A 25486-nucleotide genomic window follows, 5' to 3' on the forward strand; every position below is an offset into this window, starting at 1 on the left:
AACCAGATTAATAGTTACGTTTGATAAAACTATATGATAGGAAATAATGAGTAAGTGAGTTTTTTTTAAATCCAGATTTCGGTGAAAAAAGGGGAACGGAGTGTCATAATACGAAGTTTCTTCTGCCACCCTCTGCGTTTGGGATATAGCGTGACCATACAATAAATACAGATTTATTGTTTCTTTTTTTATACTTCGATTTTGTGACGAAAGTAGATACAACATTAATAATATGAAGCAGTTACATTTTAAAAAAATCTATTGTATTTTTAATAATTTTTATTTAATTTAACAACTTCTCAATAATTCTATAGCTACTATATATAAAATTTTTAGCTTATGACTTTTAGGCGTGCCAATTGAGCACAATTTACTTTACCTATAACACGTAGAATGAAAAAGATAAATCAATAACAATCGTAACTGTCTAGTGAGAATGACATTGACAGATGACAGTCGTAAGCCGAAAACAACCAGGCGTTTGAGTCAAAAAATAACGTGGTAAATCGTAATACACATGAATTAAATAAACAAAAGTCTTTTTAAGCGATTTAACAATGAGGAATTTATCTTTGTGGGAAGTTACTTCAAAGAAATTAACCGATTTACAAGAAGCTTGGTGTATTTGTTGTGATCATAAAGGAGAATCTGATACAATAGATTTTTTCCTATGTTCAGATAGCCTTATTGTCAGCAATATTGATTCAAATGGTGAAATTCAATGGACCAGAAATCTATCAGAATTTATATCGCAGGAAAATGCACCAATAAACATTACTTTTTTGAGTTTAAACAACTCCATAAGTCTTGGTTTCGCAAATGGTGAGCTGGTTACCATCGGTAACTTTGGAAATGATTATGATTTAGTTGGTGAATGCGATAATGGGCTTTTAGTAAGTATTTTTTATAGAAAATCATAAATACACTTACACTTATACACAACAGAAGAAAATATTTATAGGTAACATATACATATTATATTACCGGCAATCTGCATAATTCAAGCATTCTATACAATACTTGGACAATGTATAAAATACCTGGGGCATCATGGCAATGTATCCCCCCATCTAAGACAAAGACAAAGTGCACTATTCAGTTCCAATGCTACAGTGTAAGAATTTTAAACTGCAGAATATTCTCCTAACAGTGCTTCCTCTTTGCCAATCCTGCTGTATTAAGATTTTGTATAAAATTTCACAGGCAATGGAATGGAGTCCTGACCAAGAGTTATTAGTTTTGGTTACAAAAGACTTACGAGTAATTCTCATGTCATGCACATTTGACCCGATAACAGAACAGAGTCTAGTAAGTGATGAATTTGGAGATAAAGAGTTTGTAAATGTTGGTTGGGGTACAAAAGAAACACAATTTCATGGATCAGAGGGCAAGCATGCAAGAGTAAAACCTGAAGTAGCTCCTGGTAAGATATATGAATAATATCTGCACTTTTTAAAAAATATTGAATTAAGTACATTGGAAGTGACTTTTTGCATGCAGCTGAGAAAAAAATATAACAATAATATTTTTTTCATGGCTTTAAGTTTGATTTGGCTTGTGTGACCTCTACACATTCCTACCCATATTAAGTTATACAAATACATACATACAAAAGCTTACAAATTACAAACAATCTTAACAAACAACAAAAAATTTAAAATTACAACAAATTTGATTGTAAGGTAGGTTAAGAAAAAACGAGTAGATATTTATAATTACACATATGTTTTAAACATCAAGTTACAAGTTGTTCATTTTGTAATACAAAACATACATATTTTTCACTATTATACTACTCAAATCTATGTCATATGTGTAGTAATTTTATCTTTAAATATTTAGTTTGTTGATCTTTTAGTATATATTTTTTTAATGTTTTATTTGAAAATGATCTTGTAAATATTTTGTTCTTTAAATTTGCTGTTGTGTGAATTAAATTTTCTTTAAGCAAAATATGTTTTACTTTATCTTGGTAATATCTTGCAGTACTCAAATAGTTTATTTCACTGTGTTAGAATTTTTGTCTTAATGACGATGGTAGAATATAATTTTATTTTTTTTAATGAAATATTATAATTTTTATTGAGTTCATATTATTAAATTATATATCAGATATTAAGACTGTTGTTCAACTCAGCAGTACTGCGTTTTACTGTAAACGTAACAACTGAGGGTTCGATTCCTACTTGATGAAATAGTTCTATTGCCTCGCTCTAGTAAGACAGAGACAAAGCATGGCGTGTCATAGCTCATATAATATCCCATAAAATGTCTTAACATAATTACATTACATAAATTTTTCAGATGAAAATCAAGATGTCAGTGACAAAGTTTTAATATCTTGGAGGGGAGATGGGGAATTTTATGCCGTTGGTTTTCTTATGAATGGTATCAGGAGATTTAAAGTTTTTGACAAAGAAGGAAATTTGCAATACACAAGTGAAAAACAACCTGGCCTTGAAGCTAATTTAGCATGGAGACCGAGCGGTAACTTAATTGCTACCACACAATGGATTGATAATAAACATATTGTAGCTTTTTTTGAAAAGAATGGTCTTAAACATGGAAGTTTTGAAATACCAATAGACTCAAGCACTTATATTGAGCAATTAATTTGGAGTTCAGACTCAGAAGTATTGTCCATTGTATGTAAAAACAAATTAGAGAACACACAAAAAATCTTATTGTACACAATGGCCAACTATCACTGGTATCTTAAGCAAACTTTGGTGTTTAAGAAGAAATTGAATAAAATTATGTGGGATTATGATTTTGATGTTATCAATAATAAAAAACTTCACGTTTTTTCACAAGACAGCCAATATAACTCATATACATGGGTGTGGAATATAGACCATAGTCTTGGTTTGAATGAGGAGGACGATGCGGTTGTGGCTGTCATAGATGGGAATAGAATATTATTAACAAATTTTAAACATGCAGTTATTCCACCACCATTAAGCAGCTATGAGCTAGACCTAAATTCTAATGTCAACGCAGTATGTTTCTCACCAGGAAATTCATCAAATACTAACTCATTAGCAGTACTGACGGAAACTAAAATATTGTTTTTGGAGCAAACTGTAAAGAATCCGGTGAGATATAAAATAATGAAAGAAGTACATTTTGATCATGATGAATTTCCACTTCAGCATTATAACTGGTTTTGTTTCGATATGAATACTTACATATGCTCAAAAGTCAATGAAGATAATTTGTATGAAATAGTCCAATACAAAATTCATGATAACACTCTTTTGAAAGAAAATTCTAATCCTGTACATTTGCCAGTCGCGAGAGCTTTTGTTCATCCAATGTTAGAATCAAATGCTTTTATACAACTGATTTCTGGTGAAATTTTGATATATAATAATGATTGTGTTACACCTTATGACATCTCATTTCCAGAAGCTTGTGTAAAATTTTCCGTGATTATAATTGATAATGAGGTTACATTAGTGGGTGTATCACTTAAAGGCAACTTTTATATTATGGATAAACTGGTCGTAAATGATGTTAGTTCGTATTTTGTTCATACTAGCTTTTTGCTCATTACAACTCTAAAACATGAACTTATTTGTACTGCATTATCAAATAATGGTCTTAATAAATTAGAGTCCAGTGAAGATAAGGATAATAATGGTTTATATAGACGAAAAATAGAAAGAGGTTCTAAGTTAGTTATAGTAATGCCTAAGTCAACACTGGCAGTTTTTCAATTGCCACGAGGAAATATTGAAACAATTGAACCAAGGCCATTGCTACTTCAACGTATTGGAGAATACCTTGATGTACAGAAATATCATGAAGCATTCACCGTAATGAGAAAACACAGAATAAATCTTAATTTAATATTTGATCACAACCCTGAACTTTTTATTAACAATGTTGATACATTTTTGGAGTCCATCAATAACAATTCATGGTTAAATCTTTTTTTGACTGATTTGGAAAATATTGATGTTACCAAAACCATGTATTCTAGTATATATTCAGGCAAAAACTCAAAGAACACATTTACTAATAAGGTTCATTTCATATGCGACAAGATAAGAACACACTTAAATACATCATCAAGTAAGGCGTACAGAGTTCTACCGTTGCTGACGACACATGTTAAAAAGAATTCTGTAACAGAGTTAGAGCAAGCCTTGTTAGTAATTAAAGATCTTAAGTCACAAGAAGCTTCCGGATCGAGGCTTCCCGTCACTTGCGACGAAGCTCTAAAATATTTATTGTATATGGTACATGTCGATCAATTATTTGATGTGGCATTAGGAATGTATGATTTCGATCTTGTCCTCCTAGTTGCGAGCAAATCACAGAAAGACCCCAAAGAATATATTCCAATGCTTAATGAATTAAATGAACTCGAAGAAAATTATAAGAGATTCAGTATAAATAAATATTTGAAAAGATTTGATAAGGCAGTGCAATGTCTGGCAAAATGTGGGGAAAGTAGACTGGAGGAGTTACGTTCGTTCGTTAAATATCACAGTCTTTACAGAGAGGCATTAGCTTTGTTTTCTTGTGAAGACCACATATACAAGCAAATATCTGAAGATTTTGGCCTTTATTTAAAATTGAAGAAACAATATGTTGAAGCTGGTATTGTATTTGAAAAGGCTGATAATATCGAAAAGGCAATTGAATGTTACGTAGAGGGACTGGAATGGGAGTTGGCAATCAAATTAGCTTATGACAAACCACAAAATGAATTTAAAGTGCTGTGTTGGTAAGAACCTTGACAATATTTTAAAGTTAAAATTTAAAAAAACCACTCACATATTGAAAAACTGTTGATATTTTGCTTATGGAAATGTATTTGTACTATTATATTTTGTATTATTATATTTATTTTCTTGGCTTATTAGAGATTGCAATTTCTCTAAAATAATAATTAAATATAAAAATCAGTACATAAGTAAATATTCGCGCGGCCTTGATTTCCACCACTCAGTACGAAGTGCCTCCAGAATTCGGCGGAAAGTGGGGAACGGAGTGTCGTCTTGACCCTCGTCCCTTGCTATTTGCAGGATACAGCGTGAAGCTGATTTATTAACCACCGTCACTCAATTGTTAGTCACTCTAGGTGTACCCGCCTGGACGTGTCACGTAATTTATAGATGACCCGAAATGCATATTACCCAAGTCCATTTATATTTTTTATTTGTAGGAACCTCGCATCAGCATTAAAGGAGGAAAAACGATATAATGAAGCAATAAGACTTTTGGAAGAATTTACGTCTGACAGTGAAGATATTATTACTTTTGCTATTAAATGCAGCCAATACAAAACGGCACTACGATTGTGTGCTAAATATAAGAAATCAGAATTAATAAGTATGTTAATGGGATACAAATAATTAACAATTTGATATTTATAATTGATATCTAAATTCTTATTTGTGGTTAACTTTTAGTTAGCTTTTTTTTTCTGCTGTATGTTTCTCGCATTTTGCAGGATAGGCGGAGGAACCTATGAAGACCTTTGTTTTCCACGCTTCGTCCAATTTTCAAGACATTGTGTTTTGATTGGAGGAACTCATTGCTGCATTTTTGTCCATTTACCTGACCAAGAAAATTTCCTACCTTTAAATTTTCTACCCCGAGTGGGAATAGAATCCATGACCGTCGCATTTACCGTCAGACACTGCCGTTGCGACGCTACCCGCATTTTAATAACTTGTTTATTTTATAAATGCCACATCAATGTATTTAAGTACTTAAATTTGGTATTTTTTGGTTTCAGAAAAATCAGTGGCACCAGCTCTATTAGCGGAATACGACAGTTTACAAAATTTAATTGAGACAAATAATGCAAACTTTACAAAATACAAAAATCGCTTGCAAATTGTTAGAGAAACCAAGAGCAAAAAACTTGTAGATGAGTATGAGTCACACGGAAACAGAGATAGTGATTTGTATTCTGATGCTGGCAGCACTGTCGCGTCTTCATCTGGCTCTGGGTTTGTATTGAAAATTGCTAATGTTCGTCGTAATCATAAATTAATTGGAGGTAGATGCGACGGTTGTGGGTGTGCTTCCCATTTGGGGGAATGAAATATTTAATATTTTTCATTTCCTACAGGTTCCCTCTGTCTATCTTACTATGGTGTTATGTGCGGTATACAGCGTAGAGATAAAACATCTTATAATATTGTTCTTATCAAAATAATACACAACTAAATTAAATTTTATTTGAAGTTGCTTTAATCTCTAGGCCCACGGATTGAAAACGTAATGGTTGTGGGTTCGATTCCCACTATGGAGTTTTTCACAACGAAGTGAGCCTACACAGGTTTCGTTTATTTCTTTTGAGGTATGGCACCAAAAAAAAAATCTAACCAAATGATGTAAATTTCAGGCGATCATTTCGGTCGAGCAAAAATAGAAGGAAACATGAGCGCAAAATGGCATCCCTAAAAGAGGGTTCACAATATGAAGATTCGGCGCTTGTAATAGCGTTACATAGTTTAATAACTTCGACATTTGAATTAAGATTGTATGTGAAAGAAATTAATATGGCTTTGTGTTGTTTGAGTGAAGATAAAAAAGCTTTAATGCTACAGGTATAATTAAATTATTTTGAGTCTTTTTTTTATTTTATTTTCAATTTTCTATTGAGTTCAAAAGTATTTGAATTTAATTATTATAGTAATCTGTGGTCGTCGTGGCCCGGCGGCACAGCGTCTCAGTGTTAATTAAGTTAACCAGTCGCTTTAATAGTTACTTTGTGACTATTAAAGCGACTGGTTGTAGATTCGATACCCACTCGAGGAAATGATTTATTTATTTTAATTTATATTTACATTTCTTCGCTCTGGTGTCAGGGACAAGCACGGCGTTGAGTTCCGCCATTCAACACGCACGCACGCACGCCACCAGAATTCAGAGGGAAGTGGGTAACGATGTGTCTTAACACTTCTAGGGTCCCTCTGCCTCTGCTATATGCGGGATACAGGTGAAGCTGATATATTTATTTTTATTTGTGAACTCAACATTGCGGTTTGTCTTCTTACCAGAGTTAGGGATTGAAAATAAATCATTCCTTCGTGCAGGATCGAAACCACAACTGTCGCGTTCACAGTTGACGCTGTGATACTGCGCCGCGGCCGCCTTAATACATATTAAGGGTTAAAATTATAAATTTATTTACAGATATGTCTGGACACATTTACAAAAGAAATGAAAGATAGTTTTAAACAAATTTGGAACAATGAATTTGCTCTAGAAGCAATAAAAGCGTTGATAGCTGCTGAAAATGTACCAGAAGGTAGTAGTGTAATACCTCAAGGTATTGCTGCTTTAGGTATGTTGTGTTACATTTAATCGTTATTTCAATTTGTAAAAAAAATTAAATCTTAATAAACTTTTCCATTATCATCTATACAAAGTTGAGAGCTGCAACTTGTTTATTACTAATATGCGCGCTGGATTCAAAGGGCGGCAGGACCGGACGGAGTGGCGAGCATTAGGGGACGCCTATGTCCAGCAGTAGACTTTAAAAGCCAGATGGATGAATGGATGCGTATTTTGCCTCGACACCAGAGGGAAGGAAACTAATTTTTTTCTTAAATATAAAAAATATGTTTTTTTTTATTTTAGAACCACATCTAAGAATACCACCCGTAATCCAAGAACTGAATTGGAAGTTGGAAGGATTAAATTATTGAATAATCTTGTATCTTTTATATTGTACATAAACATAATTCATTGTTATACTGTGTGATGTTTATCCTTAAATTTAAATTAATGGAAGTTTTAATAAAATAAATTTTAATACAAAAAAACCTTTATTAAGATATGGTGATGGTAATACATCATTCTTTTATACAACATTTGGGTGAACAGAAAAAACATTGAAATCCTATAGCACAAGTAATATTATTGTTGAAAACAACTATTCTACAGAGATGCTTAAGTTCAAATTCCTTAATGACAAAATAAGTGTCATTCAAAACTGGTTTACCACAAACGCACATATTGGCATTATCTAGAATATTCACTAAAGTCCGCGGAATTATATTAGAGGAATAGAAAAATTTATTATTTAAAACTACTTTAGCAGAAATATGTAATAAACTGTTAACATACAAATTCCATGGCTTTATATTGATTGCCTTGTTGCCTTCACTTCTTTGATTAAAGTTGTTTGATGATAGATCTATATACTCTAATCGACACTTCATTAGGCCACATGGTAAAAATTGCAAATGGTTCTGAGACATAGTTAAATATCTGGAAACAATTAAAATTATATCAAATTTTATTATTTATTAGTAAACTAACCAGCAGCAATAAATATTAAATATAATATACTACCACATGGAGGCATTTTCCCAGAGGAATTAAAATAATTTAAATATAATAAAGTCAGCTTCACGCTGTGTTCCGCACACAGCAGGGTAGGCAGAGGGAATATAGTGTTAAGACACTCTGTTCCCCACTTTCTGCCGAATTCTAAGGCATTGCGTATTGAGTGGCGGAACTCAACGCCGCATTCCTCCCACGAAGATAACTCGACACGATACCAGAGCGAAGAAACGAAAATATAAATTTAAGTAAATATTTCGTTTCCTCGTGAGATCATCAATCACCAATTCCAATACCAATTTGAAATAGTACAACTTGGAGAGTAAGATAATATTCTTTTAGCCTTTTTTTAAAAGTTTGCAAAGTTTTGGATTGTTTGATTGTTAAGGGTAAGGAATTCCATAGGCTTTCCATAGGCATAGGATTTGATAGAGAAGGAATTTGTATTGAAGTGTGACAAGGGATGTCAAGAGCTAAGTTAAACTAAGAACGAAGTGGGAAATTATGTAATTCACATAAAAACTTAAAACATTGTTTGAGGTATGAGGGAGAAGATGGATTAAATAAAACATTATACAGGAGACAAAGAACGGGAGTATTCCGTCGAATTGGGAGCAACTTGAGCTTTTTACAAAATTCAGAGACATGGTCGTACTTGCGAAGTCCAACCCCAAATCTTATACAAATATTTTGGAGACACTCAAGCTTATTTAATTGCTCCTCTTTTAGGTCAAGGTAACAACAATCGGCATAATCAAGTATTGGTAGTAGGAGTGATTGTGCCAGCCATTGTGCCAGTGGGAATGGGTAGAAAGTTACTAAGTCGACGTAATGATGCAACCGCTGCAAATATTTTTCTACTTATCTCGTTGATTAATGGCTGCCAAGATAGGTATTGATCAAAAATAATACCAAATTTTTTTACAGTTATGGTAAAAGGGACTATTATACCATCAAGAGATATAGATGGTAAATCATGTACAGTAATTGGTATATACAAGAAGTAACAAGTCAAAATAAGTGCATGAATACTTTGAGAAAGTATAGTAATGAGAGTTGAGAAAACACTTGTTTGGTTGATCAACATTCAGATAGTTGATGCCATATTGTAATTTTATAGTATATTGTTTTTATTTCTGTAAATATTTTACCTCAATGAGTTGATGCGTCCCAAAGTAGTTGGCAATTTGTCTAATTTATTGTTATCTAGCTTAAGAGTTACCAATTGTTGTAGTTTCCAAATACTATTAGGTAATTCTTTAAGTTTATTTCCACTGAGATCTAGCAGCTTCAATTTTTTAATGATCTGCAATTGTACATTATATTTATTTTTCTATATTAACTTTTGATGTCTTCATATATTTTACATTTAATTATTTTTTACCTTCATATGTGTTATCTAGAAAATAACCTAAGTAATTTCAATAAATAATTATAAATCATATACATTATTATAGAGATGCATAATTTGTTTTAATTTAAACTATAATCATATAATAGTTATAAATAAAATTTAAATTTTTAGCCACATTATTTTTTTGATATGATATAATCATTACATTACTTATAATCTACTACTAATTTGTTGTCTTGTTTTTCCATATTTCAACTAAATTAGAGTGTATATGATACATTTAATTACTGAATAAAGCATTTATTATTATTATATATTAATCTATAAAATATTTAGTCATGTAATAAAGAAATATTTAGTAGTACCTTTATTATAAAATAATACACACCTTTATTCCTAATAACCAACGCCAATCAATGACATCTTTAATTCCTAAACAATTATTTGCTAAATATAATTCACAAATATTTGGCATACTTCCTGCAAAAAAAAAAAATAGTTTTTTCTGCAATTATAGATGGTTGTTGTGGCATACCATCATATTGGAAATGTGACAGTTCTGGGTATGATCCCCATTGGGGGTATGAATTATTTTTATTTCCTTGCTGTGGCTTATAAGTGACGAATTATTCAATGAGTAAATTTCTTTCCACACTTTATATCTCAAATGGGCTCAGCCGACAGAAACCAGAGGACATAGTGTCTTAACAAAATGTCCTCTGTTCTGTTCTGTTCTTTCTAATATGGCGTTCCAAGCGTGAAATATGTCCTGTCTGCCTACCCAGGCATAATTATTACAAAAACTAAAGGTAAAAATAAATTATACATACAAAAATATATATTTACCAAACTCAGCAGGTATTTTTTCAATTTCATTATTGCTTAAATCAAGAATAACAAGATGATTAAGTAATAAAATATCACGTCTAAAATTACACAGCTTAAGTCCTGCAATGTGTAAAGATTCCAGGGTTCGAGGTAGTCCTTTGGTAGGAAATTCCGAGCGATCACTAATAACTAACTTAGTTGGTGCAACATCTTTAGCAGTAACATTAATAGACATGAAATTTGACATTTTTAGGTCCTTTGCGTCTCCAGTAACACAGGATTTAAGTAGTCTCATAAAGCTCTTTAATTGGATAACTTCGCTTTTTATACACAGATCATGTGCAGGCTCCTCAAATCTTAAAGTTACTTTTCCTTCATTTAAAAATTTTACAAATACCTGCTTCATAAATTTTATTTTATATTTTGTACCGTTTTTATTAACAGTGGAGAAGTGTATTATAAAATATTCTTTCTCATTTTTAGGTTCCTTCCCGAGAGCTAAGGTTGATTTTAAATATTTGCCATTAGACCTGATATTTAAACTACTATGTACCCTATTAATAACTTCTACTTGACACTGTAACTTCATATTTTCGTTATTTTAAAAACAATCATTAGGTAGGTATATGTTGAACAAAATTACCGCCAAAGTAAAATATCAAAATGAAATAGACTTCTACTAGAAACAGAAAGTGAAGTAACACTTGACAGTTCATTATATATTAGTGATGTGTATCTTTTTATGCATCTTTTTGATTAAGAAAAATATCGTATTTAGTTTATTTTAAGTTTATTGTGTGGTAATTTATAAATGTGAAAGTTTTTGAGGATGGATGTTTCCCTTTTACGCAAAAATTACTGACAGATTTAGAGGATACTTTTCAGTGATATAACTTGTTTATATCAGAATAATACGTAGGCTACAAGTTACGCAAAGTTTTTTTGAAAATTATTTATAATCAGTGGTCATCCCATGTGACGGCGTAAGCATTTTTTTGATTTTTTTTTACCGAGCAATAAATAGATAGAGCTTTATTAAACATGCACATTCGCGTTTGAGTCCCTAGTAATAAATAAGATTAAAAAAATAGAACACACGTTTCAAAAAAAATAATCTTTTATATTATAGTTAAATAATCTACGACGATTGGTAACGACGAGTGGAGTGGTAGATTATTTTATACCTTATTTTTAATTTGGCATTTGGCTAGAGTTTAAATCTGACACAATTTATTAAAAATAAATTTGATGTTGTTTCTTTCTCAGTGACATTCATCTCATTCTAACAATTTATTATTTACCTGCATTTTATTATTTAAAATAAAACACAAATACAAACAGTTTAGTAGAAAGTTGGTAGAAAGTCAGTAGTTTCAGTAAGTACTATTTTAATAAATTTATGGATATACTTACCATTTATCAATATTTGCTTTAATTAGTGAAACTGGACAATCGCCAGTTAGGAATATTAAACGTTTTACGTATTTTACATAGTTTACACACACACAAGATAAAAGCACTATAAGTGGATTGAAGATGGAATTACTAGAAATTCTTATTGATTTTGAAATTACGTTCTTTTTACAGGATTTGTCGAAAAATGGCTGCCCTTGTTGTTCAGTCCCGGTTTGCCGGCTTAAAAATAGAAGATGATGAACATCCGAGTAATGATAACCAGAAAACAAAAAAAGGCAAAACTAATCCTAATACAAAAAAAATTGAACTAGCAAAAAAGGCAAAAACTGCAAATAATAAATCACAGGTTTAAATATTTAATATATTTTTGTTTCGCACAAATTTTATATACCTATATATCTACCTACACCTACTTTTCATTGTTATCATGCAAATGAATTTAAATATGTGCATATGTGAGGTTGTCGTAGCGTAGCGGTCAATGTCTGACGCTGAAATTCGACAGTAGTGGAATCGATTCCCACTCGGGGGAATTAAATATTTTCAATTCCTTGCTTTGGTAACAAGACTTCAAAGTCACGCTTTGCTTTAAATTAGACGCAATGTCTCGAAAATTGGGCGAAGTGTGAGGAACAAAATGCCGTTTGTCTATCTGGCTACATGCGAGTACAGTTAGAAGTTAAAAAACTTATTATTTTAGAGTGTAACAACAAAAAAACGAAAACATAAGCTAGTTGAAGCTACTACAGAGCAATGGGAGATGTGGAAGCAAAAAGATGAAGAAATTGTTGATGGCAATTTTGAAAATGAATTGCAAGAGGTTTGTTGAATTAAAGTATGCAATTATTAATAATGTAAGACGCACAGCACACACCTACTTGTGGGAATGGTTTACATTCTTAGTCTGGCTGAAGGTGGTGGTAAGTCCCACTAATTAATATGCAATCTCTTGAAAATTGGGTGGTGCATGGGGGAGTGGAATGTCTGAATGCTTAATTAGCAAGGTAGGCCTCTCCCATGCATGAAATAAAAAAACTTTAAAACAGTGGAATTACAATTTTAGTTTTATTATATGATAACTTTTTATTTTAATTTTTCTTAACAGGAAATGATTTTCATTTAATTAAGAATAAATATTTCATTATAAAATATTTATGATAAATCAGTAATTAAATGATTAATTACCTAAACACAACTCTATAGATATAAGAAATTATGTATTAATTTATTATTATTTTTATTAATTATGTATTAAATTAATTATTTTTTTAGGCAATACTCCTGTCAAAACTTGATTATGAAGAAAAAAAAATTTTTTATAAACAACTCAAAAAAGATGCAGAATCTGAAAAAAAATTGGAAGATCAAGCTCGACCGGGTAATAAGAAACAAAAAAAGAAGAATGTTATGAGCTTAGAACAATTTAATGAAATGGTGACGGCCAATGATGAACCAAATTGTAAATATATAAAACTTATATATTATCATTATATGTTTTACAATTTTTTTGAGTCACATTTTATTGCACTTTGAATGGCAGAACTTGATGCTGTACTTTGCTTTGAACCCACAACCATAGTATTTTCTTAGTCAATCATGGTGTGTAATCAGGTTTAGTCACTGTTGCACACTGGAATAGAGTATGGCTAGAAATGAGATGGCTGTAGGTTAAATATGGAAGTTTATCTGGTAAGACAAAGTGCTCTGGTATGTTCTGATCACTCAATATAGAATTTTGAATTGAATTGAATCTGGGCAGAAAATAAAAAACTATAAGACTCCCCTTTTCTTTTTTTTGTTTGTTCTATGGAACTGTGGCATTTTGTCTAGATAACAATAAATCACTGTTATGTTCAACATTTACTGTTAAATTTACATTGTATCCGTGGTTTCTATGTATGTGGATGAGATACGTTTCATATTGGTCTTATTCCATAAAGTTCTGTATTGAAAGGTTTTGATCCCCACTTGGCTGAAAGGCGAGATCATTAACATGTTGTCATCAATCATTAATATCAGTATTTTCTGGTTGGTGTCGCTGTACTTTTGTTTAACTTTCTGTAACTTTAAGTCTAATCATATGATTTTGTTGCCGATACATGGAGGAATGTTTTATATTATATTATGTTAAATTTATAAGATCATGTCGCTGGGTTCAATTTAATATTATGATCAATTCTTTTTCATGCCAGAGTGGACTGAATGCCTGTTCTGCATAAAATATAGGCAATAATATATGGAGATAAAATATACCAAACAATTTTAAATGAAACTATTTAACCAGATTAATTGTGTATATTTATACACTTTTTGGAAACCTGCCATTGCATAAACTTTGCAGTAGTCCATTGTCATGGGTAGACTGAGATGGCATTCACCTGTCAGTTGATATACTTATTATATCAAACTACCGCCAATGTTTTTTTTATTGCCTCGCGTACTACCCTGGATTCCTGCAGAATGAGCTGACTGTATCTTACCTTGATATCCTTGGTATAGTGGGTGTGGGACTTAAGATTTTATGAGTGGGTCCCAGGTGGGAGAAAGTTTCCAACTGTCCTGTTTGTAGAAATTAGGATATTTTTGTATTTCAATAGCTCTTATATTCAAGCCTAACAATTCTCACTTAGAGGAATGAATTATTTTCGTCGCTTCGGTAATGAAAGCGCGGTGTTAAGTTCCTCCACTAACGCAACGTCTCGACAATTAGGTGGAAAATGGAATGACTTAACACTAGGTTACCTTTGCTTACCCTATTATATGCGGGATATAGCGTAAAGCGTGAAGATAAATAGTAATATTTTTTTTCTTAATTATAGTTATGAATGCAACACCTATCAAAACAGCAGAAGACCAGAAACCCGCTGATACAAAATTCTTTGACCGAGTACAAAATGAAACAAAAAATGAGCTTTTAAAGGACAAAATTATCGAACGAGTACGAAATCAAGCGATTCCAGACGAAGTCATAAATCGAATACAATTCGCCGAGGCCCTAGAGAAGAAAGACAAGGAAATAAATGAATTGAAAAAGGAAGTTTCAGCTTTAAAGGAAGAACTTTTGACAGTGAAGTCGAGAAATAAAAAGCTTTGTAATATATTGGGACAGGGTGAAAGTAAGTATGTCTATTATTTTAAAAAAACTATTATTCGTGAGGGGGAAGAACATGTAGAGGAGAGTTGAGGAATATTAAGTGTATTGCGACTTCGTGTTTATTTACTAATGTCTCAATTTGACAAAAAATTTACACTCAAAATAATTACATCCATATAATAAAAAGCGAAACTTTACACTGCAATTGAAATATAGTAAACTATATATTCCAAATTTCTGGACATTCCATGTTGAGTGGCAGAAGTTAACATAGCGTTTGGTCTTGTTAGCGAAACGAGGAAATGAAAACATTTTTCTCCATAAGAATCCGGTCAATCAGTCCAGAAATGGTGCTGTATCAAATTTATTAATTTTATTAATACTAAATTCCAGTGAAGGATAAAGCAGAAGTTTTGGTAGAAGTAGAAAAGTTGCGGGCCGTCCAAGCGGAGTTGAACGCGGAACTGGCGTCATTGCACACCGATTTAGAGAAGGAACGCTCAAAGAATGCTGACCCTCGTGCTAAAGATAAGGTGGGTTTTTGAAACAGTTTATAAATTAATTATATTGGCAACTTAACCATAGGTTGACAAATTGTGACCGCTATGAAGTTAGGTTTTGTGAACTTTTGCGCAAAATAAAAAGAATCATAACTAAGGAAAATCCTAAAACCATCTATAGTTAATTTTAGGGCAGGCTCGCTCTGATAACTAGACAGAACGCCACATTGATTTCAGAAAATTGGGAAGTGAGGAATGATGTGTATCTTAACACTAGGTTCCCTCTGCCCTACCTGCTATAGGCGCAATACAGCATGGAGCTAAAAAATTGTAGCTAAGAAGAAAACTGTATATATATAGAACTCTTTTGTTACTCTTGAAAGTTGAAGCTCATGCAAATTTCTTGACGAGTGTTGTTAAGGTAGGGCGTAAATATTTAGTTAATAGTTCATTGAACTGATATATCCGAGGTAGTTCAGAATTAATAAATAAAGATTTTTTTTAATATCATTGGTTTATTGTATCTATTAAAAAAAATTAAAAAATCAATAGTAGAAAACATTGATAATTGTTTTTGTCGTCAATTTTTAATAAATTGTCAGAATTCGTGTCGTGAATATTTTGTTTTTGCTATAAACTATTATGATATTTCAGAAAAGTGCTACTAATAAAAAAATATACGATTCGATGTGTCATCTGAGGCGATTCTGTCGAAAGAAAATAGTTCTGAAACGATATAGCTAAAGAGATAGTCTAAAAAACGTGTTTATCATAAAAGAAAATAAATACTATTAAACTATATGTGTTTATTTATTTATTTCTTCTGTTACAATGCAATGGTTGTGGGTTCGATCCACCACGCGGTTGATGATATGCAAATTTTTATAATTACCCCACTTTTGTAAATAAAGCACTTCTTTTGGTTCCGACGCAATGTCTAAAAAATTGAGTGGTGCAGAATACAGTATGAAATTTCTGTTTTTTATAAATGGTTTTGGTATTTTGATTTTTCAGAAAAAAAGAGGAAATGGAGATAAGGATAAATAGCTAAAATAAGTTAGCTGTGAATAAGCCTAGATGTCATTTGGTACTATACTAGCTCTCTAAGAAACGTGTTACTTAAGTTTAAATTGTCAATTTCACATTAAAAAATGATTCTATTAACGGAGGTAATATAATAAAATAACTACATTTTTTTTTGTTTCACGATTCATACAATTTTTTTGTACAATCTATTTTGTAGTATGTCGTGTAAATAATAATAATTGGAGGTGTATGATTGTGAATGTTTGTTACTTATATTAAAATTTATTTGGTTACTTTAGTTTTTGATATTTTTTTATATGCAGAGATTACTTGCGTATTAAAAACCTAATTGATGATTTGGCTTCCTCTATCTTTACTCTAGGTATAGTGGTTTTTGAACCTACAAGTAACAAACTTTATTTCCATACGGTTTTTTTCAGTGTTTGTTGATTGAACTTCTGAAAATCATGTTATAAATGATTAACGAAATTATGTTTTAGATTTATTTTTTATATTGTTAAGAAAAAAATCATTCGTCATTACGCACTTCCAAGAGATTCCGCGATGGCTATTTTGTAGCAGACTGTGCAATGAAAGCCATCAGTAGGTTAAGTCATATTTCACTTAATGTATTTTATAAGGAGATAATTATTTTTTGTTTTGTTTTTTACATTCCTAATTTATTATATTATTTTTATTGGAATCTCTTGAGATCTCTACTTACTACTGCTCTGTGATTACGTAAAATATTTTAGATATTTGTTTATATCTGTAAACTACTATTCTATAAAAGTGTCACAAGTTAAATATTAAAAATTAAATATAAAAAATGGACGGAGTATTATTACTGAATTCCTTTACCTTTACAGATTTTTTTTTATATCACGTGTCTCGTAATCAGGGACTTTCCCTGCATATATTAGCTATATGTTTCACTTTATCTAATCATACTAAAATTAAAATAATTGCCAATGTAATTAAATTATTAGTATAGCTAATTAAACTATTTAAAAAAACCGATTCTTTTTTTTAGCTTCACCTGTATCCCGCATGTAGCGGTGAAGGCGGCGAAGGTGAATTGGAAATATTAAATATTTCACTTCCTCAAATGGGAATCTAACCCACAGTCACACGCTTGTGCTACGTCTAAATAAAATCTATGCGAGTATATTAATAACATTTTGCTAGGGAATGATAAAATAAAAAAAAAAAGATAATAAACAATGCACAATTTTATTGCCATCTCTAATTAAATACACAATTGTAATTATAATTAATACGCCAGTGTGATAACTTTACATAGTAAATAAAAGAAATTCAGTGTCATTAAATATTTTAACTAATGTTAGTCTTAACAAATCAGAAATTATAATTGTGTACCAATCGATAGACGAATGTTAACCTGACGAATCTTAGAACCGAAACATCAGTTAACTCATTTACAAAATTACACCTAGATATAGTTAGGTATAAGATAAATAAAATACTAGATACATTATGCAACCACTTGAAAAAAAAGGACATTAACAACTCTGGTTAATAATAAATATCGGTATTTATTCCATAGGATAGGAGGCATTTAAATAATTCATAATTTTTATACATATAAAGTTTATTGCTGGATAGATTTTGTAAAACCAAAAAAATGGGATTATATTATTTCTATTTATACTTTCATTATATTAATGACTAGGTTTCAATTTCAGTGCATAATTATAGATGATTTTTTTTGTAAAAATTAATTTATTTGTATAAAAATATGAACTTGGATTTGTTTGTTAGTACAATCTTATAAATTACTTATTATACAAGTGTCATATTGGCAGTAACCGAGATTATGGCAACGTGAATTTGATTTCTAAAATATTTTTGGTCCAAATTTCATAGTACAATCTATATTTTCACGTCGGTCTGTGTAAATAATACATACACCACCTTTAATACTGTTACAGAAACGTTATATTATTAGTTATTAAAACTAAGCGAAGATAATGTTAAAATTAACTTAAATAATATGGCAGTAAGTGGTAATTGTAGAGCATTGTTTTATGTACTTATCCAGCGAGATTCGTACGTCTCCACAGTTTCTTATTCGGTATTCGAGGATTTGAAACGGGCGAGCGATTATGAAAGACCAAATGATTCCAACCAAAGAATTCGGCCGTTACACAGTACGGTTAACAAGTCTTGGCCGCCCTGAAGCTAGCTGCAGATGGCTGCGCAGATTTCATTTTCGAATTTTTCTTAAATTCCTTACTTTGTTTCCGAGTGAACAATGCGCAAAAGCTTAGAAAATCTAACTTCAGGGCGGCCAGGACTTATCAGCCGTAGTACCTACTTCGTCAAACGTCGATATAATATAAGTTTAAAAATAATTTAAATATTACAATCTTGATATAAAAATGATTTCTAATTCATAACAATAACCATTGTTCGCAATCGCTTACCTCTACGCCTATTCGATGGGCTTGTGTTATAGTAAAACGACAAAACAATTACCTTTCATAGACACCCATTCATATTGCATTCAACATGTATACCTACTTTTGCACCACATGTGCACATTCTCATACAAAAAATGCTTTTAATTCCAACGATGGACAGACAGACTGTACATCTGATAAGTCGGTCAATATATATTATATATTCTTTATTTTTGTGAAACATTCAGTCACAGTGTATTACTTAGTACCAAATTTGTTCAATTCTATGTTTTTTTTTTAACTTTTCCAATCCATTTTAATCACAATAATTTAAAAATCCACAATTTGGGTCCACATCGATATTGCTTCTTTCGATGTGTAATTTATTTTACGATTTATTTATTTTTTCATGATATTTTTTTCCTCAAATAATTATTCCATTTGATAGGTAGAGCCTCTTCAGCAGGCAGGCACGTCGAGGCATTTAATAGTGCTTATCGGCTTGGAAGCTAAATCGCACTCAGAATCGTTTACTACGTTATTTGATATTTTATTAACGCAGTGGACGTTACGGTGTTTGTTCGCGTGTGTGCCCTGTAAAGTAAATTCAGTTTATAATTTTTTTCACAGCGACCTAGACAGAGAGAACGTAGGAACTTTGCCCATCGCTTGAATCTTTGGCATTTGCGCTTTGCCTCGGTGCCAGTGCGAAGTAATAAAAATATTAAATATTTTATTTCCTCGAGTGGAAATCGACCCTACTAAGCTCCGTAACTGCTCTCTTAAAAATATATAAAATTCGAAAATTTATAGTATAATTTAAATTAAAACATAGCCATAGGCAATACACATGTGTATATAGACCAAATTAGTGTCGTTCGAGGAAAGACTGACTGTAGAAGACAGTATTAAGAATTCCCTTAAGTAATTCAATAAAATATGGATATTCCACTTTTAATAGCTGTAATAATAATTAATTCAATAATACATATAAATTAATCAGAAATAATGTAAGGTCATTGTACTTGCAATGGGACTGCGTATATGTATGTATATGTTTTAATAGGAATGTTTTTGAGTACACTGTAGCAAGGTGCGGCGTTAAGTTGCGCCAAGCACACTTAAGAACAGTAAAAGATAGAAACATGTACAGAAGGACACTCAAAAGCGTTTTTTATGTAAGGTAAATGTTTACCGGCATGTGGCAGGGCTCGCAGGGTTGCCACGCGCCGACCCACCAGTGCGTGCAGGCGGGCTGCCGGCACTGCTGCATCAGCGCCTCGTGCCGCGGCTGCTCGATGTGGTAGCACGCGGACAGCTCCACTTGACCTGGATATATTTATGACAGGAGTTAGTTTTTGGGTCACATTGTGGTTACAATTAAATTTAATTATATATCTTATTTTATGTATATATAATAAAGTTACTTTTACACGCGGCTTTGCTTGTTAAATGGAAATAACTTAGATTCGTATATGATATAGGTATGACACACTCTAAGTGCCCGACTGCTACAGTCTGGCTGCAGGTACAGTGAGAACCGAATAATGAGATGTAATATAGCCTTCATAGATAAATAGAATAAAAAAACTGAGCTGAACCAGCAGTTCCTGAGGTAAGCGCCTTCAACCAAACAAACTCTTCATCTTTATAATAGTAGTAATCTAAAAGGCAGTTCCTTACGTTGGTGCTCATCAACACACACGTAGTGGCGGTGCATGCGGCCCGTGCCGCAGGTGGCGGAACACGGCGACCACTCGGAGAGGCGGTAGTGGTGGCGCCGGCGCGGCTGGTCCACCGTGTACTGGTACGTGACGCCCGGGTTGCGGTGGCGGCCGCGGAATATGCGTTGCTGGAAGTGGGATGTTAGTTAGTCGTTTTTGTTTTTTGTGTTGATATCCTTAGTTAAAACTGTTAAGATATGTTTATTATAAATAAAATAAAAAATTAAAATCAACAATTAAATAATAAATATACAACTGCTCAAACCAACTGCGAATTAAAACCAATGTTTATGAAAAGATTGAAAAGAAAAGAAAAAATATTTGCAATAAACAAAAATATAATTATTTTAAATAGAAAAAAAAATGTCCCGTTATCACTCGCTTAAACTCGAATATATATGACATTTTCATTTTAAATTTAAAATTCATAGTGAAGAGTCATAACATATATTTATTATACATATTGAAGAGTTTTATATGCTAATTTATTGCGTTCATTTTGTTTATTTGATATTTATTTGACATTTAGCTATCATCAAGTGACATTTCTTGGTTTTGGCGGGTTCCATTTTAATAAGGCATGGAGGATATAATAAATGCAGTAGGTATATGTACAATAATATAAATATACAAATAATGTAACTTACATAAACTTTTATATCTTCAGCGAGAGGTCCACTAATACGGACTTTCTCCCAATCTCTATCCCGTTCGTAGATTGCTTGGGTCCCCGCTACAAAATATTCCGTTACCGTTGCGTTTCTGAAAATATATAATTTATAAATTAAGGCTACCTAGTATATTCATGATTATGTTTTTTTTTTTCAAAAAAATAATCATATTAAAATACATTTATTACTTAACCTTATATTTATAAAACTTATGTAAATGTGCATTTACTTTTCATAGCTAACATTGGATAGATGTTATTTATTGTATTTTGTAATTAAGTAGGTAGGTACATAATTAAATATATTATAAAAAAAGGAAATATCACTGATTTTACCTTGCACCGCTTAAATATATTTTTCTCGTTTTCGCACTACCTATAGAAATAAAGTTTCCTGGACTAACTTTCTCCTGAATTTTTACATTTCTCGAACCGGCCGGTATAACAGCAACCTAAAATAAATGTAAAATTAAAAGATTAAGTAAAAAGTATATATTAATAATTACTAAATTTAGTAAAAAATAATAATAATAATAATTTCAAAATAACCTCACTAAATCCTGATTGCCTGGTAGTGTCCTTATTGTAAATGCCCTGTACAGTTTTACACGCCGATCCGTTACCACCGCAAACACCACACTCGTCTTCTTCGACGTCGGAATTGACAATCCAGTCACAGCCTACTTTATAGCATACACCTAAAAAATATGTTTAAATAATTATTTTTATTCAATTTAGGTAGGGTAGCAATTTAGGTAGGGAGGTAGAGCCGTTCAGTGTCAAAATTCACCTTTTACCGTTTTTCGCCCAAAAACGAGACATTGTATGTTGAATGGCGGAATTCAAGGCCGAACTTTGTTAAGACCAAAGCCTAGGCTAGCTAAGCTAGAGCGGGGAAAAAATAATACTCACTCGTTCAGGAGAAGAAATTGAACCCAAAACCATCGCTACTAATTTTGTAAAAAAATAAATAAGAACTGAAGCACTAAAATAAATATCTAATCGTTTTTTTTCAACTTCTCACACGTTTTTCCACGCATAGTATAAAAGAAATGTAATTAAGACAATTTCACCCATTTTTTCAGATATTCTATAACACAACACTCAATCCACTGTTTTCCTCTGTACCAGAGCGAAGAAATGAAAATAGAAAATATTTCATTTTCTCGAGTTGGATTTGAACCAAAAGCCTATAGCGTTTACAATCACACCCTAGTGCCCATACGTCACGACTGGCCTCAATTGAGTACACACCATCGATAAATTAATATAAAATATATGAACACGTACCAGATATACACATATCTCGACTGCCAAGGCTCTGTCTACAAGGAGTTCCATCGGCCACGAACGCACCGATTCCCTCAATGTCCTTACCGTCGCGAGGCACGCATTGTAGGTCACACGGTTTATCTAATAATTGCATCAATTAAAATAAATGTTGAATAGAATCTTAATTAAAATTATTTTATAGCAATAATATAAACTTTTGATATGTTATTTTTATCTAGATTTGAAGGCTAATTTAATCAAAAGCGTATCTGTCTATAATATCTTTAGTTTAAAGGTCGAAAATAAATTTTTGATCTTTCATTTGATAACTTATATCAAATTATTATAATTTCGCAATCTTTTAAAATCTATCCATAATTAAAGAAAGTCATAACTGTGTAATTGTCGATATTTTTACGAGGTAGTTTTATGAATGAAGGCTTCGAAAATTATTAGTATATCTTATCTATATATATAAAATCGAAAGGTCACTCACTCATCACGAAATCTCAGAAACTACATGTGCTAGGAATCTCAAATTTTGCATAGGAATTACTTATAGGACGTAGGTGCTCGCTAAGACGGGAATTTGCAATATTCGACTTCTAAGGGGTTGTTTTTGGGGTTGAAAGTTTGTATGAAACTTCGTTACTACAAATGCTAGGAGTCTCAAATTTTGCATAGACGTCACTAGGACGTAGTCATGGAGACAGAAATTAAAAAATAACATAGTTCACGCGAGTGTAACCGCGAGCGGGCCGCTAGTATATATATAAAATCGAAAGGTCACTCACTCATCACGAAATCTCAGAAACTACAAGTGTTAGGAATCTCAAATTTTGCATAGGAGTTACTTATAGGACGTAGGTGCTCGCTAAGACGGGAATTTGCAATATTCGACTTCCAAGGCATAGGGAAGGGGTTGTTTTTGGGGCCGAAAGTTTGTATGAAACTTCGTTACTACAAATGCTAGGAGCCTCAAATTTTGCATAGACGTCACTAGGACGTAGTCATGGAGACAGAAATTAATAATAACATAATTCACGCGGGTGAAACCGCGAGCGGGCCGCTAGTATATATATATAATTAATAATATTAATTAAACACTAATTAATTAATTAAAATTATAACATAATCTCGATATTGAGGCTAAAACAACTTTTTGTTATATGTTGTCCGAACACAGGTTTCGTTTCCAAGAATAGAATAAAACCCAGTCACGTACGAACATACTGACCTGAAAACAATACAATATAAATGTCCTAGTTGTAGTTATAGTATTACCTTGATTGATGTAGGGTATCCATTCGGCGATAGTTTCATTGTGGTAAGTCATGTTGTTGAACTTGGCGCACTGTACTTCCCTGAACGTCGGCTCGTTCATAGGACAGGGTTCCGTATTGCATACTTTGTAGCTGTAAATGAAATTTCTTATTATCTTATTGCTATAAACGATTATAGATATTTCAGTTTTCCATAATCTGGGCCTTGTGATATATTTTCATTTTTTCACTCTGGTGATGAGGTTAAACGTTGCGTTGAGTTACGCCAATCAAAACGCAATGCGCTAGAATTAGGCGTAATTGGAGAACGGAAGTGTCTTAATGGGAAGGGAGTTTCTTAAAACTAGGTTCCTAGGTTCCCTATGTCTACTCTCTACGTGTGGGATACGATACAACAAGAAGCTCAAAAGAAATAATTAAATCGATGACTATGGGTTCTGTGTTTAGGATGAATTTGAAATATACTCGTATATTTATTTATTTTATTTAAGTATGAATAAAAAAATCTTATGTTTGCTTTTAAATTCAGATAGATACCTACTAGTTTGAATTTGCCAATATTCCACAAATGAGACGTTTATATTATTATTTTACGTTATAAATTATCACATATAAGTTTCTCACCGACTCCTATCACCAATACAGTAGTTCCCACTGTTGAGGGGCTCAGGGTTGTTGCACTCCCTGGACTGCGTGGAGACGCCGGCGCCGCACGTGCGCGAGCACTCGCTCCACTCGCTCCAGGGCCCCCAGCCGCCGTCGCGGGGCTCGGGCGAGGGGGTGCGCGCCACGCACGTTTGGTTTTGACACCACTGGTGAATTGAAAATTTGTTGGTAATTAATTCTATTACAATGAAAATTTTATTGAGGCAATGTGTGGCGTTAAGTTCCATCACTTAGCTCGCAATCCGGGGAGCGGAGTGTTTTAATATTAAACTCCCTCTGCCTACCCTGCTACGTGTGGGGTACAGTGTGTAGCTGAAAAAAATTAAATGTGTTAATCATAAATTAGTCTAGTTTAGCCATCATTGTGGGTTTAATATATGGAAAGGTTACGTATATTCAAAATTAATTTAATTTCAAGAAAAATCGTGACGTTTAGTTCGACCACTCATCACGAAATATATGGGTGGTTCCCTGCCTACCTTACTATGCTGAAAAAAGCTGAATAATAATAATAATAATATAAAAAAAAGTAATACCATATTTTCCCCACAAGTGGTCCCTGGCGCGGCGGGTCGCAGCATGGTCTTGCATGTGTTGTTAACGAGACACCACAAATGTTCACAGAGCTCCGTTGGCTTCGCACAAACTACAGCTTCCGCTCCAAATTGCAGATGACACTGAGACGCCGCGTCGAACGTTACTCCTAATATACCAATATTTAATATTTATTACATTATATTTGAAAAAAAACTAATAGTAATAAAACTGTTTAAAAAAATCGTTTAAGTAGCTTTTAGAAAAACTAATATAAACTGAGGCCAATCGTAGCGCAGGAGAACCATAAATGCGAGAAGTTGTGGGCTCCTTTTAATTCGCTCTGATGTGGAGACATAGTTCGGCGTTGAGTTACGCGT

General features: G+C 32.3%; 3 protein-coding genes and 1 pseudogene across 4 annotated transcripts in view; 2 read left to right on the forward strand and 2 right to left on the reverse strand.

The window, feature by feature from the left end:
• Positions 1-437: 437 nt before the first annotated feature.
• Elp1 (elongator complex protein 1) lies at positions 438-8101 on the forward strand. Its single transcript, XM_085208402.1, has 8 exons — positions 438-893; positions 1204-1423; positions 2305-4735; positions 5177-5343; positions 5753-5969; positions 6368-6572; positions 7162-7312; positions 7609-8101. Exons 1-8 carry the CDS (start codon positions 558-560, stop codon positions 7674-7676), a joined length of 3795 nt encoding a protein of 1264 aa, XP_085064528.1. The 5' UTR covers positions 438-557; the 3' UTR covers positions 7677-8101.
• Lrr47 (Leucine-rich repeat 47) lies at positions 7778-11241 on the reverse strand. Its single transcript, XM_085208408.1, has 4 exons — positions 10517-11241; positions 10059-10150; positions 9468-9622; positions 7778-8241 (listed from the first exon to the last, which is right to left on the reverse strand). The coding sequence occupies exons 1-4, from the start codon at positions 11085-11087 to the stop codon at positions 7824-7826; spliced, it is 1236 nt and encodes a 411-aa protein (XP_085064534.1). The 5' UTR covers positions 11088-11241; the 3' UTR covers positions 7778-7823.
• Positions 11242-12088: 847 nt separating this feature from the next.
• Positions 12089-16307, forward strand: LOC146539538 (G kinase-anchoring protein 1-like; annotated as a pseudogene). The gene is made up of 6 exons (XR_014879514.1): positions 12089-12260; positions 12615-12734; positions 13187-13373; positions 14734-15030; positions 15402-15541; positions 16163-16307. The product of XR_014879514.1 is annotated as a G kinase-anchoring protein 1-like (transcript).
• Positions 16308-17746: 1439 nt separating this feature from the next.
• AdamTS-B (ADAM metallopeptidase with thrombospondin type 1 motif B) overlaps positions 17747-25486 on the reverse strand; it is a 61034-nt gene continuing 53294 nt past the window's right edge. Inside the window, exons 11-20 of the mRNA XM_085208403.1 lie at positions 25109-25275; positions 24531-24718; positions 23908-24038; positions 22642-22764; positions 21901-22049; positions 21688-21803; positions 21329-21443; positions 20641-20809; positions 20153-20286; positions 17747-19551 (exon numbers count right to left, since the gene is read on the reverse strand). Coding sequence (XP_085064529.1) covers positions 19417-19551; positions 20153-20286; positions 20641-20809; positions 21329-21443; positions 21688-21803; positions 21901-22049; positions 22642-22764; positions 23908-24038; positions 24531-24718; positions 25109-25275 — 1427 coding nt within the window. The 3' untranslated portion in view covers positions 17747-19416. The remainder of the gene's footprint in view (positions 19552-20152; positions 20287-20640; positions 20810-21328; positions 21444-21687; positions 21804-21900; positions 22050-22641; positions 22765-23907; positions 24039-24530; positions 24719-25108; positions 25276-25486) is intronic.

Source organism: Heliconius melpomene, chromosome 4 (assembly GCF_056956725.1).
Source record: "Heliconius melpomene rosina isolate 202511_hmr_F chromosome 4, ASM5695672v1, whole genome shotgun sequence".
Lineage (NCBI taxonomy): Eukaryota > Metazoa > Arthropoda > Insecta > Lepidoptera > Nymphalidae > Heliconius > Heliconius melpomene.

Excerpts from the sequence above, each read along its gene's own strand:
- Lrr47 (XM_085208408.1), bottom strand. The coding sequence starts at position 11,087 with ATGAAGTTACAGTGTCAAGTAGAAGTTATTAATAGGGTACATAGTAGT. Across the intron at positions 10,151-10,516 it reads AAAAATACCTGCTGAGTTTG|GAAGTATGCCAAATATTTGT; the intron begins GTAAATATATAT and ends TTTTTTTTGCAG. Across the intron at positions 8,242-9,467 it reads GGACGCATCAACTCATTGAG|ATATTTAACTATGTCTCAGA; the intron begins GTAAAATATTTA and ends AATTGTTTCCAG.
- Elp1 (XM_085208402.1), top strand. The coding sequence starts at position 558 with ATGAGGAATTTATCTTTGTGGGAAGTTACTTCAAAGAAATTAACCGAT. Across the intron at positions 5,970-6,367 it reads GCGTCTTCATCTGGCTCTGG|GCGATCATTTCGGTCGAGCA; the intron begins GTTTGTATTGAA and ends TGTAAATTTCAG. Across the intron at positions 6,573-7,161 it reads AAAAAGCTTTAATGCTACAG|ATATGTCTGGACACATTTAC; the intron begins GTATAATTAAAT and ends ATTTATTTACAG.